At 43.4% G+C, this 19,474-nt stretch overlaps 1 protein-coding gene across 1 annotated transcript in view; it reads left to right on the forward strand.

Annotated features, from left to right (window-relative positions):
* Positions 1-16,682, forward strand: part of LOC115127700 (regulating synaptic membrane exocytosis protein 2) — a gene marked incomplete at its 5' end in the record, with an annotated part of 134,535 nt that extends 117,853 nt beyond the window's left edge. Inside the window, 3 exons of the mRNA XM_065020070.1 lie at positions 1-53; positions 13,162-13,265; positions 16,585-16,682. The exon at positions 1-53 is cut by the window's left edge and continues 46 nt beyond it. Coding sequence (XP_064876142.1) covers positions 1-53; positions 13,162-13,265; positions 16,585-16,682 — 255 coding nt within the window. The remainder of the gene's footprint in view (positions 54-13,161; positions 13,266-16,584) is intronic.
* Positions 16,683-19,474: the final 2,792 nt, after the last annotated feature.

Below are 19,474 nucleotides of genomic sequence, written 5' to 3' on the forward strand. Positions count from 1 at the left end.
TCAGGTCGGATGGACCGGCATCGCTTGTCTGAAGACTGCTACTCACCAGACAGGTACAAAAACCATTCACACTATGTAGCCTACGCAGCTACGCATCCATACACACTATGTAGTCTACACAGCTACGCATCCATACACACTATGTAGCCTACACAGCTACGCATCCATACACACTATGTAGCATACACAGCTACACATCCATACACATTATGTAGCCTACACAGCTACGCATCCATACACACTATGTAGCCTACACAGCTACGCATCCATACACACTATGTAGCCTACACAGCTACGCATCCATACACACTATGTAGCCTACACAGCTACGCATCCATACACACTATGTAGTCTACGCAGCTACGCATCCATACACACTATGTAGCCTACACAGCTACGCATCCATACACACTATGTAGTCTACACAGCTACGCATCCATACACACTATGTAGCATACACAGCTACGCATCCATACACACTATGTAGCCTACACAGCAGCATCCATACACACGCATCCATACACACTATGTAGCCTACACAGCTACGCATCCATACACACTATGTAGCCTACACAGCTACGCATCCATACACACTATGTAGCCTACACAGCTACGCATCCATACACACTATGTAGCCTACACAGCTACGCATCCATACACACTATGTAGCCTACACAGCTACGCATCCATACACACTATGTAGACTACAAAGCTACACATCCATACACACTATGGGTTGGGGTTGGGGTTAGGGTTAGGGGGGGTTACTGTACCTCTGTGGAGGGTGAACACTAAACGACTATGACTGAGTCCTGGTCTTGGCAGACCGGGAGGTTAGGGTTAGGGTTAGGGTTAGGATTGGATTTACTGTGCCTCTGTGGAGGGGAAAGACTTGGCGACCTTGACCAGTTCCTGGCCATGTCAGAGTGGGAGGTGTAGTTGGAGGACATGACCTGTTCTGGAACATACACACTATGTAGTCTACACAGCTATGCATCCATACACACTATGTAGCCCAAACAGCTGCGCATCCATACACACTATGTAGCCTACACAGCTACGCATCCATACACACTATGTAGAAACCCTATGTAGACCCTAACCCTAACCCTAAACCAGACACATTGTAGTCTGTGTGAATAGTTACTTTTTCACAGCAACATGAACAGAGAAGCTGATGACTGTAGTTTTTAATCAAACAGAAGACCAGGTTCGCCCCCTTTCTGCCCTACACCCTGAGATCAAACAGAAGACTAGGGTCTCCCCCTTTCTCCCCTACACCCTGAGATCAAACAGAAGACCAGGGTCGCCCCCTTTCTGCCCTACACCCTGAGATCAAACAGAAGACCAGGGTCTCCCCCTTTCTCCCCTACACCCTGAGATCAAACAGAAGCCAGGGTCGCCCCCTTTCTCCCCCCTGAGATCAAACAGAAGACCAGGGTCTGCCCTACACCCTGAGATTCTCCCTTCTCCCCCTACACCCTGAGATCAAACAGAAGACTAGGGTCTCCCCCTTTCTCCCCTACACCCTGAGATCAAACAGAAGACCAGGGTCGCCCCCTTTCTGCCCTACACCCTGAGATCAAACAGAAGACCAGGGTCTCCCCCTTTCTCCCCTACACCCTGAGATCAAACAGAAGCCAGGGTCGCCCCCTTTCTCCCCTATACCCTGAGATCAAACAGAAGACCAGGGTCTCCCCCTTTCTGCCCTACACCCTGAGATCAAACAGAAGACCAGGGTCGCCCCCTTTCTCCCCTACACCCTGAGATCAAACAGAAGACCAGGGTCGCCCCCTTTCTCCCCTACACCCTGAGATCTGTGTCAAACAGACCTGGGACAAATACCTAAGCGGTTCTTGATTTAGTTTCCTAATACAATGGAACAAATACAATGGAACCAATACAATGGAACCAAAACAATTGAACCAATAGATGGAACCAATACAATGGAACCAATAGATGGAACCAATACAATGGAACCAATAGATGGAACCAATAGATGGAACCAATACAATGGAACCAATATATGGAACCAATAGATGGAACCAATACAATGGAACCAATAGATGGAACCAATACAATGGAAACAATACAATGGAACCAATATATGGAACCAATACAATGGAACCAATACATGGAACCAATACAATGGAACAAATAGATGGAACCAATACATAGAACCAACAGATGGAACCAATAGAATGGAACCAATAGATGGAACCAATATATGGAACCAATACAAAGGAACCAATACAATGGAACCAATAGATGGAACCAATACAATGGAACCAATAGATGGAACCAATACAATGGAAACAATACAATGGAACCAATAGATGGAACCAATACAATGGAACCAATAGATGGAACCAATACAATGGAACCAATACAATGGAACCAATAGATGGAACCAATACAATGGAACCAATACAATGGAACCAATACAATGGAACCAATAGATGGAACCAATATATGGAACCAATAGATGGAACCAATACAATGGCACCAATACAATGGAACCAATACAATGGAACCAATAGATGGAACCAATATATGGAACCAATAGATGGAACCAATACAATGGAACCAATAGATGGAACCAATACAATGGCACCAATACAATGGAACCAATACAATGGAACCAATAGATGGAACCAATATATGGAACCAATAGATGGAACCAATACAATGGAACCAATACAATGGAACCAATACAATGGAACCAATACAATGGAACCAATAGATGGAACCAATACAATGGAACGATACAATAGACCCAACAGAATGGTACCAATGGTAGGGTGTTAGGTGACTCGACAAGCAATGGACACTTTGAAGCAGCAGTGATGAAATCAATTTTCACTAAATGTCAATAATATGGACTTTACAATACATAATAAATCATTTGAAAACATGAATGTGGAATTGTTTAACCATGGCTAAATATCACAAAAATGTATATGATGATATTTCGATGATATGAGCCCAAATGTAAAGCAAGTGCCGTGCTAAGATCATTCAAATCTGAGGCACAGCCTTTTTTATGAAACACATGAAATCGGTGTGTTCATAATGATTTTATTTTTACCATCAGTATTCCTCGCTCTACCAGAGTCAGATTGATGTGATACTGTATTGTCAATAAGTATAGGAAAGTCCCATGTTTTATGGTCATCAGACGTCCTGAAATATGAGGTAAAACGTTTTTCCTTCGCTTCTGTCATTCAGATGTTTTCAGAGACAGGACAAAAACATAGCCTGTTACAGAGTAGGGCTTCGTAACCAGGGATTGGTCCAAATTCACATCGCCACCCGTTTTCATGACGAGACGCTAGTCGCAACGTCCACAGTGAAGAGGGATGCTGGCCTTCTAGGCAGAGTTGCAAAGAAAAAGCCATATCAGACTGGCCAATAAAAATAAAAGATTAAGATGGGCAAAACAACACAGACACTGGACAGAGGAACTCTGCCTAGAAGGCCAGCATCCTGGAGTCACCTCTTTACTGTTAATGCTGAGACTGGTGTTTTGCGGGTACAATTTTTTTTTTGTAGTATCCAATTGGTCAAATCAAATCAAATTTATTTATATAGCCCTCCGTACATCAGCTGATATCTCAAAGTGCTGTACAGAAACCCAGCCTAAAACCCTAAACAGCAAGCAATGCAGGTGTAGAAGCACTGTGGCTAGGAAAAACTCCCTAGAAAGGCCAAAACCTAGGAAGAAACCTAGAGAGGCACCAGGCTATGTGGGGTGGCCAGTCCTCTTCTGCCTGTGCCGGGTGGAGATTATAACAGAACATGGCCAAGATGTTCAAATGTTCATAAATGACCAGCAGGGTGAAATAATAATAATCACAGACAGAACAGTTGAAACTGGAGCAGCAGCACGGCCAGGTGGACTGGGGACAGCAAGGAGTCATCATGTCAGGTAGTCCTGAGGCATGGTCCCAGGGCTCAGGTCCTCCGAGAGAGAGAAAGAAAGAGAGAATTAGAGAGAGCATACTTATATTCACACAGGATACCGGTTAGGACAGGAGAAGTACTCCAGATATAACAAACTGACCCTAGCCCCCCGACACATAAACTACTGCAGCATAAATACTGGAGGCTGAGACAGGAGGGGTCAGGAGACACTGTGGCCCCATTCGATGACACCCCCGGACAGGGCCAAACAGGAAGGATATAACCCCAATGTTACCTTAATTTAATTATACCAATGTGTTTTCAATAGTTGAATTCCCTTAATCTATTTTATGAGAATTTGTAAGATTCTTGTTTGCATAAAATAGACGGAGACTTAATCCACAAACCATTCCTTTCTTCCTAGTTGGAATGGTGTTCATTAACTTTAATTACTCCTTTTCGGTGTCACACAATCCCTTCTTATGAACTCATATTGTTAATCAGATACAGTGCCTTGCGAAAGTATTCGGCCCCCTTGAACTTTGCGACCTTTTGCCACATTTCAGGCTTCAAACATAAAGATATAAAACTGTGTTTTTTTGTGAGGAATCAACAACAAGTGGGACACAATCATAAAGTGGAACGACATTTATTGGATATTTCAAAAAAATTTAACAAATCAAAAACTGAAAAATTGGGCGTGCAAAATTATTCAGCCCCCTTAAGTTAATACTTTGTAGCGCCACCTTTTGCTGCGATTACAGCTGTAAGTCGCTTGGGGTATGTCTCTATCAGTTTTGCACATCGAGAGACTGAAAATTTTCCCCATTCCTCCTTGCAAAACAGCTCGAGCTCAGTGAGGTTGGATGGAGAGCATTTGTGAACAGCAGTTTTCAGTTCTTTCCACAGATTCTCGATTGGATTCAGGTCTGGACTTTGACTTGGCCATTCTAACACCTGGATATGTTTATTTTTGAACCATTCCATTGTAGATTTTGCTTTATGTTTTGGATCATTGTCTTGTTGGAAGACAAATCTCCGTCCCAGTCTCAGGTCTTTTGCAGACTCCATCAGGTTTTCTTCCAGAATGGTCCTGTATTTGGCTCCATCCATCTTCCCATCAATTTTAACCATCTTCCCTGTCCCTGCTGAAGAAAAGCAGGCCCAAACCATGATGCTGCCACCACCATGTTTGACAGTGGGGATGGTGTGTTCCGGGTAATGAGCTGTGTTGCTTTTACGCCAAACATAACGTTTTGCATTGTTGCCAAAAAGTTCAATTTTGGTTTCATCTGACCAGAGCACCTTCTTCCACATGTTTGGTGTGTCTCCCAGGTGGCTTGTGGCAAACTTTAAACAACACTTTTTATGGATATCTTTAAGAAATTGCTTTTTTCTTGCCACTCTTCCATAAAGGCCAGATTTGTGCAATACTGATTGTTGTCCTATGGACAGAGTCTCCCACCTCAGCTGTAGATCTCTGCAGTTCATCCAGAGTGATCATGGGCCTCTTGGCTGCATCTCTGATCAGTCTTCTCCTTGTATGAGCTGAAAGTTTAGAGGGACGGCCAGGTCTTGGTAGATTTGCAGTGGTCTGATACTCCTTCCATTTCAATATTATCGCTTGCACAGTGCTCCTTGGGATGTTTAAAGCTTGGGAAATCTTTTTGTATCCAAATCCGGCTTTAAACTTCTTCACAACAGTATCTCGGACCTGCCTGGTGTGTTCCTTGTTCTTCATGATGCTCTCTGCGCTTTTAACGGACCTCTGAGACTATAACAGTGCAGGTGCATTTATACAGAGACTTGATTACACACAGGTGTATTGTATTTATCATCATTAGTCATTTAGGTCAACATTGGATCATTCAGAGATCCTCACTGAACTTCTGGAGAGAGTTTGCTGCACTGAAAGTAAAGGGGCTGAATAATTTTGCACGCCCAATTTTTCAGTTTTTGATTTGTTAAAAAAGTTAGAAATATCCAATAAATGTCGTTCCACTTCATGATTGTGTCCCACTTGTTGTTGATTCTTCACAAAAAAATACAGTTTTATATCTTTATGTTTGAAGCCTGAAATGTGGCAAAAGGTCGCAAAGTTCAACGGGGCCGAATACTTTCGCAAGGCACTGTATAATAAAACAGAGTATAAGTTTACTTAGTTACAGTTTCATTTAAAATAAGACTATTTGTTCAGTCATTTAATCATAATTTTCCTAACACCCACCCACTTTGCCAAAGCACAGCCCCCACACCACCAGAGGGATATCTTCAACCACCAACTTACCATCCTGAGACAAGATCTTCGCCACGGCACAACCCAAGGGGGGGCGCCAACCCAGACAGGAAGATCACATCAGTGACTCAACCCACTCAAGTGACGCCCCCCTCCTAGGGACAGTATGAAAGCCCGGACGACGCTGGGCCAATTGTGCGTCGCCCCATGAGCCTCCCGGTCGCGGTAGGCTGCACTCAAACCCAGAATCTCTGGTGGCACAGCTAGCACTGCGATGCAGTGCCTTAGACCACTGCGCCCCCCGGGAGGCTTGCCGGTACTATTTAATGAAGCTGCCATTTGAGGACTTGTGAGGCGTCTGTTTCTCAAACTAGACACTCTAATGTACTTGTCCTCTTGCTCAGTTGTGCACCGGGGCACATCCAGATGGAGATATATACAGTTGAAGTTGGACGTTTACATACAATTAGGTTGGAGTCATTAAAACAAATTTTTCAACCACTCCACACATTTCTTGTTAACAAACTATATTCTTTGGCAAGTCAGTTAGGACATCTACTTTGTGCATGACACAACTGAGTCTGGTTCATATCTGGGTTCTAGTGAGTCTGGTTATCTGGGTTCTAGTGAGTATGGTTCATGTCTGGGTTCTTAGTGAGTATGGTTCATGTCTGGGGTCTTAGTGAGTCTGGTTCATGTCTGGGTTCTAAGTGTGTCATATCTGGGTTCTAGTGTGTCATATCTGGGTTCTTAGTGAGGCTGGTTCATGCCTGGGGTCTTAGTGAGTCTGGTTCATGTCTGGGTTCTTAGTGAGTCGGGTTCAAATCTGGTGTCTTAGTGAGTCTGGTTCGTATCGTGGATCTTAGTGAATCTGGTTCATATCTGGGATCTTAGTGAGTCTGGTTCGTATCGTGGATCTTAGTGAATCTGGTTCCTATCTGGGATCTTAGTGAGTCTGGTTCATATCTGGGATTTTAGTGAGTCTGGTTCGTATCCGGGGTCCAAGTGTATCATATCTGGTGTCTTAGTGAGTCTGGTTCCTATCTGGGATCTTAGTGAGTCTGGTTCCTTCTGCTAAATGACTTAAATGTAAATGTAATGTAAATGTTCCTATCTGGGGTCGTAGTAAGTCATTTCTGGGGTCAGTGGGTCATTTTCATATCTGGGGTTTTAATGTGCCTGGTTCATATATGGCGTGTTAGTGAGTCATTTGTGGGGTCTTGGTGAGTCTGGTTAACATCTACAGTCTTAATGAGTAATATCTGGAGTCTTGATGAGTCTGGTTCACATGTGAGGTCTTAGTGAGTCTGGTTCATATCTGGGGTCTTCTGAAATCATATCCTGGGTCTTAGTGAGTCCTTTTAATGTATTGTGTCTTAGTGAGTCAATTTCCTATTTGGATTATTGAGGTCAGTCTGGTTCAAATATGGGGTCTTAGTGAGTCTGGTTCCATTCTTGTGTCTTAGTGGATCTGGTTCAAATCTGGGATCTTAGTGAATCATATCTAGGGTCTTAGTGAGTCTCGTTAATATTTGGGATCTTACTTAATAAAGTTCATACAGTGCATTCGGATTGTATTCAGACCCCTTCACCTTTTCAACATTTTGTTACGTTACAGCCTTATGCTAAAATTGATTCATTTTGTTTTCCCCCCTCATCAAGCTAATCAAATAGATTTTTATTTGTCACAACAGGTGTTGACCTTACCGTGAAATGCTAAATTACAAGCCCTTAACCAAAAATTCAGCCGAAAATATTTACTAAATAAACGAATGTAGAAGAAAGTTGTTCAGCAGTCTTATAGTTTGGGGTAGAATATGTTAATGAGCCTTTTGTTACTATACTTGGCGCTCCGGTACCGCTTGCCTTGCGGTAGCAGAGAGAACAGTCTATGACCTAGGTGACTGAAGTCTTTGACAATTTTGGGGGCTTTTCTCTGACACCGCCTAGTACATAGGTCCTTGATGTCAGGAAGCTTGGCTCCAGTGATGTACTGGGCCGTACGCACTACCCGCTGTAGTGCCTTACGGTCAGATGCCGAGCCGTTGCCATACCAGGCGGTGGTGCAACCAAGCAGGATGCTCTCGATGGTGCAGCTGTAGAACTTTTTGTGGATCTGGGGACCATTGTCAAATCTTTTCAGTCTCCTGAGGGGGAAAATGTGTTGTCGTGTCCTCTTCACAACTGTCTTGGTGTGTTTGGACCATGATCATTTGTTGGTGATGTGGACACCAAGGAACTTGAAACTCTCAACCCACTCTACTTCAGTCCCATTGATGTGAATGGGGACCTGTTCGGCCCTCCTTTTCCTATAGTCTTGATCAGCTCCTTTGTCATGATCATATTGAGAGAGGTTGTTTTCCTGGCACCACCCAGCCAGGTCTCTGACCTCCTCATAGTTGTCGGTGATCAGGTCTGCCATTGTTGTGTAGTCAGCAACCTTAATGATGCTGTTGGAGTCGTGCTTGGCCACATAGCTGTGGGTTAACAGGAAGTACGGGGGGGACTAAGCACGCACCCCCGAGGGGCCCCAGTGTTGAGGATCAGCGTGGCAGATGTGTTTTTGCCTGCCCTACCACCTGGGGGTGGCCATGGTGTTGAACACTAAGGTGTTGAACGCTGAGCTGCAGTCAATGAACAGCATCCTCACATAGGTGTTCCTTTTTTCCAGGCCAGGCCACTCAAGGACATTCAGGGACTTGTCCCGAAGACACTCTTTACATTGTCTTGGCTGAGTGTGCTTATGGTCATTGTGCTGTTGGAAGGTGAACCTTTGCCCCAGTCTAAGGTCCTGAGTGCTCTGTAGCAGGTTTTCACAGCATCAATCAATCAATCAATCAGTCAAATGTATTTATAAAGCCCTTTTTCATCAGCCAATGTCACAAAGTGCTATACAGAAACCCAGCCCAAAACCCCAAACAGCAAGCAATGCAGATGTAGAAGCATGGTGGCTAGGAAAACTACCTAGAAAGGCAGGAACCTAACAAGAAACCTAGAGAGGAACCAGGCTCTTAGGTGTGGCCAGTCCTCTTCTGGTTGTACTGGGTGGAGATTATAACAGTACAAGGCCAAGATATTCATAGCTGACCAGCAGGGTCAAATAATAATAATAACAGTGGTTGTAGAGGATGCAACAGAGGGTGCAACAGGTCAGCACCTCAGGAGAAAATGTAGTCGAGCCTTCAAAATTCAAGACAACAGGTGCGGTAGAGAGATAGAGTGGAAAAGAGTCGAAAACAGCAGGTCCGGGACAAGGTAGCATATCCGGTGAACAGGTCAGCGTTCCATGGCGGCAGGCAGAACAGTTGAAACTTGAGCAGCAGCACGACCAGGTGGACTGGGCATAGCAAGATGTCATCAGGCCAAGTATTCCTGAGGCATGATCCCGGGAGGAGAGGGAGAGATTTAGAAGGAGCATACTTAAATTCACACAGGACACCGGATAAAACAGGAGAATTACACCAGATATATCCGACTGACCCTAGCTCCCCGACACAAACTATTGCAGCATAGATACTGGAGACTGAGACGATACCCCGGCCCCGATACCCCCGGCCCCGTCTGACGATACCCCCAGACAGGGCCAACCAGGCAGGATTGGCCCCGCCCACTTTGCCAAAGCACAGCCCCCACAGCACTAGATGGATAACCGCAAACGTACTACCCTGAGACAAGGCTGAGTACAGCCCACAAAGAGCTCCCCCATCGCATGAACCCAAGTGGGTGCCAACCTGGATAGGAAGATCACATCAGTGACGCACCCCTCCTAGGGACGGCATTGAAGAGCACTCGTAAGGCAGTTACTCAGCCCCTGTAATAGGGTCAGAGGCAGAGAATCCCAGTGGAAAGAGGGAAACCGGCCAGGCAGAGACAACAATGGTGGTTTGTTGCTCCAGTGCCTTTCCTTTCACCTTCACACCCCTGGGCCAGACTACAATCAATCATAAGACCTACTGAAGAGATGAGTCTTCAATAAAGACTTAAGGGTCGAGGTTAGCACTGGAGTAATATCACAAACATTTTTGGTTCTAGTCAAGATTCTAGCACTAACTGAAGTTTATTTAGTGCTTTATCCGGGAAGTCGGAAAGTAGAGCATTGCAGTAGTCTAATCTAGGATTGATAATAGCATGGATTAGTTTTTCGACATCCTTTTTGGACAAAACGTTTCTGATTTTTACAGTGTTACGAAGATTGAAAAAGCTGTCCATGAAATACTCTTGATTCGTTCGTCAAAAGAGAGATCAGGGTCCAGAGTAACGCAAAGGTCCTTGACAGTTTTATTTGAGACAACTGTACAACCATCAAGATTAATTGTCAGAGCCAACAGAAGATCTCTTTGTTTCTTGGGACCTACAACAAGCATCTCTGTTTTGTCTAAGTTTTAAAGTAAAACATTTGCTGCCACCCACTTCCTTATGTCTAAAACACAGGCTTCCAGGAAGGGTAATTTTGGGGCTCCACCATGTTTCATCGAAATGTACAGTGTGTATCGTTAACATTATGTTTCCGAATGACATTACATGTGAATAGTAAAGTCACCAAAAATGTGAATATTATCTGCCATGACTATAAGGTCCGATAGGAACTCCAGTCCAGGAGCCCTGTAAACAGTAGCTATAAAAAGTGATTGAGTAGGCTCGATAGATTTCATGACTAGAAGGTCAATAGACGAAAACGCAGTCCTTAAAAAAAAAGTGTTACATTTGCTATCGTAGATGTTAGCAACACGTGCAACACGTGGAGGATGTGGTCACTAGTGTAACCAGGAGGAGATACCACATATAACACAGTAAATTAATCAGGATTAAGACATGTTTCAATCAGGCCAATCACACATATTTTTTCTTGTTACCCCTTTTTCTCCTCAATTTCGTGATATCCAATTGGTAGTTACGGTCTTGTTCCATAGCTACAACTTCCATACGGAGCCGTGCGTCCTCCAAAACACAAACCAGCCAAACTGCACTGCTTCATGACACAAAGCCGGCTTAACCCGGCTGGCGAGTGTGTCAGCGTGCATTGCGCCTGGCCCACCACAGGAGTCACTAGATGGGACCAGAACATCATGTCGGCCAAACCCTCCTCTAACCCGGACGACGCTGGGCCAATTGTACGCTGCCCCATGGGTCTCCTGGTCGCGGCTGGCTCCGACAGAACCTGGACAGAACCTGGACAGGAACCAGGATCTCTAGTAGCACAGCTAGCACCTTAGACGACTGCGCCACTCGGGAGGCCAAGTAGCCCTATTTTGAGATGTGAGATATCACAATCTCTTTCAATAATTATAGGAATGGATGAAGTCTTTATTCCATTCACACCGTCATGTTTAGTTTTGCACAAGCTAGATCGAGGCAAAGACACGGTCTCAATGGGGATAGCTGAGCTGACTACACTGACTATGCTAGTGGCAGACTCCACTAAGCTGGCAGGCTGGCTGACAGCCTGCTGCCTGGCCTGTACCCTATCTCATTGTGGAGCTAGAGGAGTTAGAGGCCTGTCATAGATAAGATGAGAGCACCCTTCCAGCTAGGATGGAGTCCGTCACTCTTCAGCAGGCCAGGCTCGGTCCTGTCTGTGGAAGATTCCCCTTTTGGGAGGGGCAGAAAACAGTTTTCAACCAGCGATTGAGTTGTGTGACTCTGCTATGGAGCTCATCACTCCCCCTAACAGGGAGGGGGGCAGAGACAATTACTTGATGCCGACAAATCTTTCTAGCTAATGTACACACTGAAGCTATGTTGTGCTTGGTGATCTCTTACTGTTTCATCCGAACATCGTCGGTGCTGACGTAGATAACAATATCTACACTCGCCAGTTTTAGCCTTAGCCAGCACCCTCTTAAGATTAGCCTTAACATCGGTAGCCCTGCACCCTGGTAAACAGATTAGCCTTAACATCGGTAGCCCTGCACCCTGGTAAACAGATTAGCCTTAACATCGGTAGCCCTGCACCCTGGTAAACAGATTAGCCTTAACGTCGGTAGCCCTGCCCCCTGGTAAACAGATTAGCCTTAACGTCGGTAGCCCTGCCCCCTGGTAAACAGATTAGCCTTAACATCGGTAGCCCTGCCCCCTGGTAAACAGATTAGCCTTAACATCGGTAGCCCTGCCCCCTGGTAAACAGATTAGCCTTAACATCGGTAGCCCTGCCCCCGGGTAAACAGATTAGCCTTAACGCCGGTAGCCCTGCACCCTGGTAAACAGATTAGCCTTAACGACAGGGTGTTGTCCAGGTAGCCCTGCACCCTGGTAAACAGATTAGCCTTAACGATCGGTAGCCCAGTCCCCCTGGTAAACAGATTAGCCTTAACATCGGTAGCCCTGCCCCGGGTAAACAGATTAGCCTTAACATCGGTAGCCCTGCACCCTGGTAAACAGATTAGCCTTAATGTCGGTAGCCCTGCACCCTGGTAAACAGATTAGCCTTAACGTCGGTAGCCCTGCCCCCTGGTAAACAGATTAGCCTTAACATCGGTAGCCCTGCCCCCGGGTAAACAGATTAGCCTTAACATCGGTAGCCCTGCACCCTGGTAAACAGATTAGCCTTAATGTCGGTAGCCCTCCCCCTGGTAAACAGATTAGCCTTAACGTCGGTAGCGCACGTTCAAGAGTTTTGGAGAGAAAAGAAAGAAGGGATACTGGTCTGTAGTGACATGCGAGTGTAGGCTTTTTTCAGAAGGGGTGCACCCTGGTAAACAGATTAGCCTTAACGTCGGTAGCCCTGCCCCCTGGTAAACAGATTAGCCTTAACGTCGGTAGCCCTGCACCCTGGTAAACCGATTAGCCTTAACATCGGTAGCCCTGCCCCCTGGTAAACAGTTTATGATCGCTGGATGATTCGTTTTAAGTCTAATACTGCGGGTAATGGAGTCGCCAATGACTATGGTTTTCAATTTGTCAGAGCAAATGGTGGGAGGCTTCGGCGTCTCAGACCCTGTAACAGGTGGAGGAGAGACCAGAGAAGCGTCCTGTCCCATAAAGACGAACCTTAGGTCCAGGACTAACACCTCTCTGTCCAACAGGATGAACACTTACTTGGTCCAAACAAGCACAACCGGTTCCCCAGTGTCTCATCAAAGAGGACGACAGCTACCCAACGTCCCATCCAAGGGCTCACTGGATCGAAGTGAGTAAACCAGCTTTCTCTGCAAGGATGTTTCTTCATCAAAACTTTCTGTGGAGAGAAAATACAACTTCTCTGCATCCACAACATTCTGCTCTTCAAAGTTAGTCAGTGAAGTGTTTCTCTCCAATATCTCAAGTCAGACAGTGTCTTTCCCATCAACATACTGTACAATATAAATCACTTTTAGACCATGTTAGTACCATGTAGTAGAATACAGTACTAGACCATGTTACTACCATGTAGTAGTTGTCACTACTAGACCATGTTACTACCATGTAGTAGAATACAGTACTAGACCATGTTACTACCATGTAGTAGTTGTCACTACTAGACCATGTTACTACCATGTAGTAGAATACAGTAGAAGACCATGTTACCACCATGTAGTAGATGTAACTACTAGACCATGTTACCACCATGTAGTAGAATACAGTACTAGACCATGATACCACCATGTAGTAGAATACAGTACTAGACCATGTTACCACCATGTAGTAGAATACAGTACTAGACCATGTTACCACCATGTAGTAGAATACAGTACTAGACCATGTTACCACCATGTAGTAGAATACAGTACTAGACCATGTTACCACCATGTAGTAGAATACACTACTAGACCATGTTACCACCATGTAGTAGAATACAGTACTAGACCATGTTACCACCATGTAGTAGAATACAGTACTAGACCATGTTACCACCATGTAGTAGAATACAGTACTAGACCATGTTACCACCATGTAGTAGAATACAGTACTAGACCATGTTACCACCATGTAGTAGAATACACTACTAGACCATGTTACTACCATGTAGTAGAATACAGTACTAGACCATGTTACTACCATGTAGTAGAATACAGTACTAGACCATGTTACCACCATGTAGTAGAATACAGTACTAGACCATGTTACTGCCATGTAGTAGAATACAGTACTAGACCATGTTACCACCATGTAGTAGTAGTTACTACTAGACCATGTTACTACCATGTAGTAGAATACAGTAGTAGACCATGTTACAGTGCCATGTAGTAGAATACAGTACTAGACCATGTTACCACCATGTAGTAGAATACAGTACTAGACCATGTTACCACCATGTAGTAGAATACAGTACTAGACCATGTTACCACCATGTAGTAGAATACAGTACTAGACCATGTTACTGCCATGTAGTAGTTGTCACAACTAGACCATGTTACCACCATGTAGTAGTTGTCACTACTAGACCATGTTACCACCATGTAGTAGTTGTCACAACTAGACCATGTTACCACCATGTAGTAGAATACAGTACTAGACCATGTTACCACCATGTAGTAGAATACAGTACTAGACCATGTTACCACCATGTAGTAGAATACAGTACTAGACCATGTTACCACCATGTAGTAGAATACAGTACTAGACCATGTTAACACCATGTAGTAGAATACAGTACTAGACCATGTTACCACCATGTAGTAGTTGTCACAACAAGACCATGTTACCGCCATGTAGTAGAATACAGTACTAGACCATGTTACCACCATGTAGTAGAATACAGTACTAGACCATGTTACCACCATGTAGTAGAATACAGTACTAGACCATATTACCACCATGTAGTAGAATACAGTACTAGACCATGTTACTGCCATGTAGTAGAATACAGTACTAGACCATGTTACTGCCATGTAGTAGAATACAGTACTAGACCATGTTACTACCATGTAGTAGAATACAGTACTAGACCATGTTACTGCAATGTAGTAGAATACAGTACTAGACCATGTTACCACCATGTAGTAGAATACAGTACTAGACCATGTTACCACCATGTGGTAATTGGGGCGGCAGCGTAGCCTAGTGGTTAGAGCGTTGGACTAGTAACCGGAAGGTTGCGAGTTCAAACCCCCGAGCTGACAAGGTACAAATCTGTCGTTCTCAGTTAACCCACTGTTCCCAGGCCGTCATTGAAAATAAGAATGTGTTCTTAACTGACTTGCCTGGTTAAATAAAGGTAAAAATTAAATAAAATAAAAAAATGTAGTAGTAGTTACTACTAGACCATGTTACCACCATGTAGTAGAATACAGTACTAGACCATGTTACTACCATGTAGTAGAATACAGGACTAGACCATGTTACAACCGTGTGGTAGAATACAGTACTAGACCATGTTACTGCCATGTAGTAGAATACAGTACTAGACCATGTTAACACCATGTAGTAGTTGTCACTACTAGACCATGTTACTTCCACATAGTAGTCACTACTAGGCCATACTACTACCTTGTAGTAGCAGTTACTACTAGGCCATGTTACTACCATGTAGTAGTAGTTACTACTAGGCCATGTTACTACCTTGTAGTAGCAGTTACTACTAGGCCATGTTACTACCTTGTAGTAGCAGTTACTACTAGGCCATGTTACTACCTTGTAGTAGCAGTTACTACTAGGCCATGTTACTACCATGTAGTAGTTGTCACTACTAGACCATGTTACTTCCACATAGTAGTTACTACTAGACCATGTTACCACCATGTAGTAGCAGTTACTACTAGGCCATGTTACTACCATGTAGTAGTTGTCACAACTAGACCATGTTACCACCATGTAGTAGTAGTTACTACTAGACCATGTTACTACCATATAGTAGAATACAGTACTAGACCATGTTACTACCATATAGTAGAATACAGTACTAGACCATGTTACTACCATGTAGTAGAATACAGGACTAGACCATGTTACAACCGTGTGGTAGAATACAGTACTAGACCATGTTACTGCCATGTAGTAGAATACAGTACTAGACCATGTTAACACCATGTAGTAGTTGTCACTACTAGACCATGTTACTTCCACATAGTAGTCACTACTAGGCCATACTACTACCTTGTAGTAGCAGTTACTACTAGGCCATGTTACTACCATGTAGTAGTAGTTACTACTAGGCCATGTTACTACCTTGTAGTAGCAGTTACTACTAGGCCATGTTACTACCTTGTAGTAGCAGTTACTACTAGGCCATGTTACTACCTTGTAGTAGCAGTTACTACTAGGCCATGTTACTACCATGTAGTAGTTGTCACTACTAGACCATGTTACTTCCACATAGTAGTTACTACTAGACCATGTTACCACCATGTAGTAGCAGTTACTACTAGGCCATGTTACTACCATGTAGTAGTTGTCACAACTAGACCATGTTACCACCATGTAGTTGTAGTCATTACTAGACCATCTGACAAAATAGAAATGTCAATGATTTTACATTTGTGTATATTGTGACATAACATCACAGCTTCGTTCCCTTTTTTATTGCCCAGAAGATGGAGAGGAGATGAATAATTCTTATCAAGGTCTGTACCTGCTAGTCTGGAGAGTAGTAGAGCAGTCCCAACAAGGCAACGTCCATGTCTCCTAGTCTGTCATGTTCTGTACCTGCTAGTCTGGCCTCTAGTTCTACAGAGCTGTCCCCAACAAGGCCAAGTCCATGTCTCCTAGTCTGTCATGTTCTGTACCTGCTAGTCTGGCCTCTAGTTCTACAGAGCTGTCCCCAACAAGGCCAAGTCCATGTCTCCTAGTCTGTCATGTTCTGTACCTGCTAGTCTGGCCTCCAGTTCTACAGAGCTGTCCCTAACAAGGCCAAGTCCATGTCTCCTAGTCTGTCATGTTCTGTACCTGCTAGTCTGGCCTCTAGTTCTACAGAGCTGTCCCCAACAAGGCCAAGTCAATGTCTCCTAGTCTGTCATGGTCTGTACCTGCTAGTCTGGCCCCTAGTTCTACAGAGCAGTCCCTAACAAGGCCAAGTCCATGTCTCCTCATCTGTCATTACTGTTAGCCGGTGTCCGTTGGGCCCTGTGCTTTCCCCTTCCTGTTAAGTTCCCTGTATATATGGGCACTTAGGTCCCTGTCTCTACACAGTCACTGTAATGTCTTGTTCCTTATATGGTCACTCAGGTCCCTGTCTCTACACAGTCACTGTAATATCTTGTTCCTTATATGGCTATTCAGCTCCCTGTTTTTATACAGTCATTGTCATCTTGTTCCTCATAGCCATTACAGCAGGGGTGGGCAAAGTACTGCCCCTGGGCCAGATCCTGGTCCCGAGCCCATTCAATCCCGATGTTACACCTCTGCTGTAATTTCTCATAATGGCCACTCAGAAACCAACCCATAGCTGATACATATTGTCCATGTTTGCAGATGGGGTTGTGTTGTTGATATGGTATTGTGTTTTATGTCAATGTCAGTTTTATGTCCAATTTGATTTGGATCTGTTTAGTCCAAGCTCATAGTTCTGTTGTATTCTCTGCACCACAGTGATTTACAGTAGATATGCTATGTTAGAGTAGATATGCTATGTTAGAGTAGATATGCTATGTTACAGTAGATACAGTACCAGTCAATAGTTTGGACAAACCAACTCATTCCAGGGTTTTTCATTATTTTTACTATTTTCTACATTGTAGAAAAATAAGACATCAAAACTATGAAATTACACATGGAATCATGGAGTAACCAAAAAGTTAAACTAAAATATATTTTATATTTGAGATTCTTCAAGGTAGCCACGCTTTGCCTTGATGACAGTTTGCAGGTATATGGGTGTGCGAGACTTGACCCATTAACTCTGCATCTTTAAAATAAAATAAAAATATTCTTTCAAAATGCCGATGTTTTTTAAGTTATGGATCCATAACGAATTACTATGGGAATAAATATCACTGAATTACGGAAACATCCTCCAACCCTCTACATGTAATTGTTGGCGGAGAGTCACGTCATTTTTTCGACATACTGTAGGTGACATGAGTCTCACTAGTGTAATGTGCTGTTAAAAGTGGTGTAGGTCTTATAATTAAAGAGCATATTGATGTTAGAAGCAATAGCCTACAACTATTTTGGCTGGCAGAACAACATATTTTTACCACGTCAGCTCGGGGATTTGATCTAGCAACCTTTTGGTTACTGGCCCAACTCTCTAACCACTAGGCTACCTGCCGCCCCAGATAGTGTATAGCAGCGGATAGTAGATAACAGCAGATAGTAGATAGCAGCATATAGTAGTTAACAGTATATAGTAGATAACAGCATATTAGTATATAGATAGTAGCAATACTAGCAGCACAAAGTAGATAGCAGCAGATAGTAGACAGCAGATAGTAGACAGCAGCAGATAGTAGACAGCAGCAGATAGTAGACAGCAGCAGCAATAGAAGCAGTTAGAAGATAGCAGCATATAGTAGTTATTAACAGTAGATAGCAGCATATAGTAGTTATTAACAGTAGATAGCAGCATATAGTAGTTATTAACAGTAGATAGCAGCATATAGAAGTTATTAACAGAAGATAGCAGCATATAGTAGTTATTAACAGTAGATAGCAGCATATAGTAGTTATTAACAGTAGATAGCAGCATATAGTAGTTATTAACAGTAGATAGCAGCATATAGTAGTTATTAACAGTAGATAGCAGCATATAGTAGTTATTAACAGTAGATAGCAGCATATAGTAGTTATTAACAGTAGATAGCAGCATATAGTAGTTATTAACAGTAGATAGCAGCATATAGTAGTTATTAACAGTAGATAGCATATAGTAGTTATTAACAGTAGATAGCAGCATATAGTAGTTATTAACAGTAGATAGCAGCATATAGTAGTTATTAACAGTAGATAGCAGCATATAGTAGTTATTAACAGTAGATAGCAGCATATAGTAGTTATTAACAGTAGATAGCAGCATATAGTAGTTATTAACAGTAGATAGCAGCATATAGTAGATATCAGCATATAATAGATAGCAGCAGATAGTAGATAGCACCAGTAATAGCAGCCGATAGCAGATAGCAGCTGAGTAGAAAGCAGCAGATAGTAGATATAGTAGATATCATTAGATAGTATTAGATGCAGATGGTATACAGCATCAGGTATTAGATAGCAGTGGATAGTAGTTAGCAGCAGTAATAGAATCAGAAACTAGTTAGTAGCAGTAATACCAAATAGTAGATAGCAGCAGCTAGTAGATAGCAGCTGTAAGAGCAGCAGATACCAGTAGTAATAGAAGATAGAATATATAGAAGATATGTCTCTTTTCATTGAGCCATCTTTCTTTTCATTGAGCCATCTTTCTTGTCATTGAGCCATTTTTCTTGTCATTGAGCCATTTTTCTTGTCATTGAGCCATCTTTCTTGTCATTGAGCCATCTTTCT

The sequence above is a fragment of the Oncorhynchus nerka genome, linkage group LG7 (genome assembly GCF_034236695.1).
Source record: "Oncorhynchus nerka isolate Pitt River linkage group LG7, Oner_Uvic_2.0, whole genome shotgun sequence".
NCBI classification, from domain to species: Eukaryota; Metazoa; Chordata; class Actinopteri; order Salmoniformes; family Salmonidae; genus Oncorhynchus; species Oncorhynchus nerka.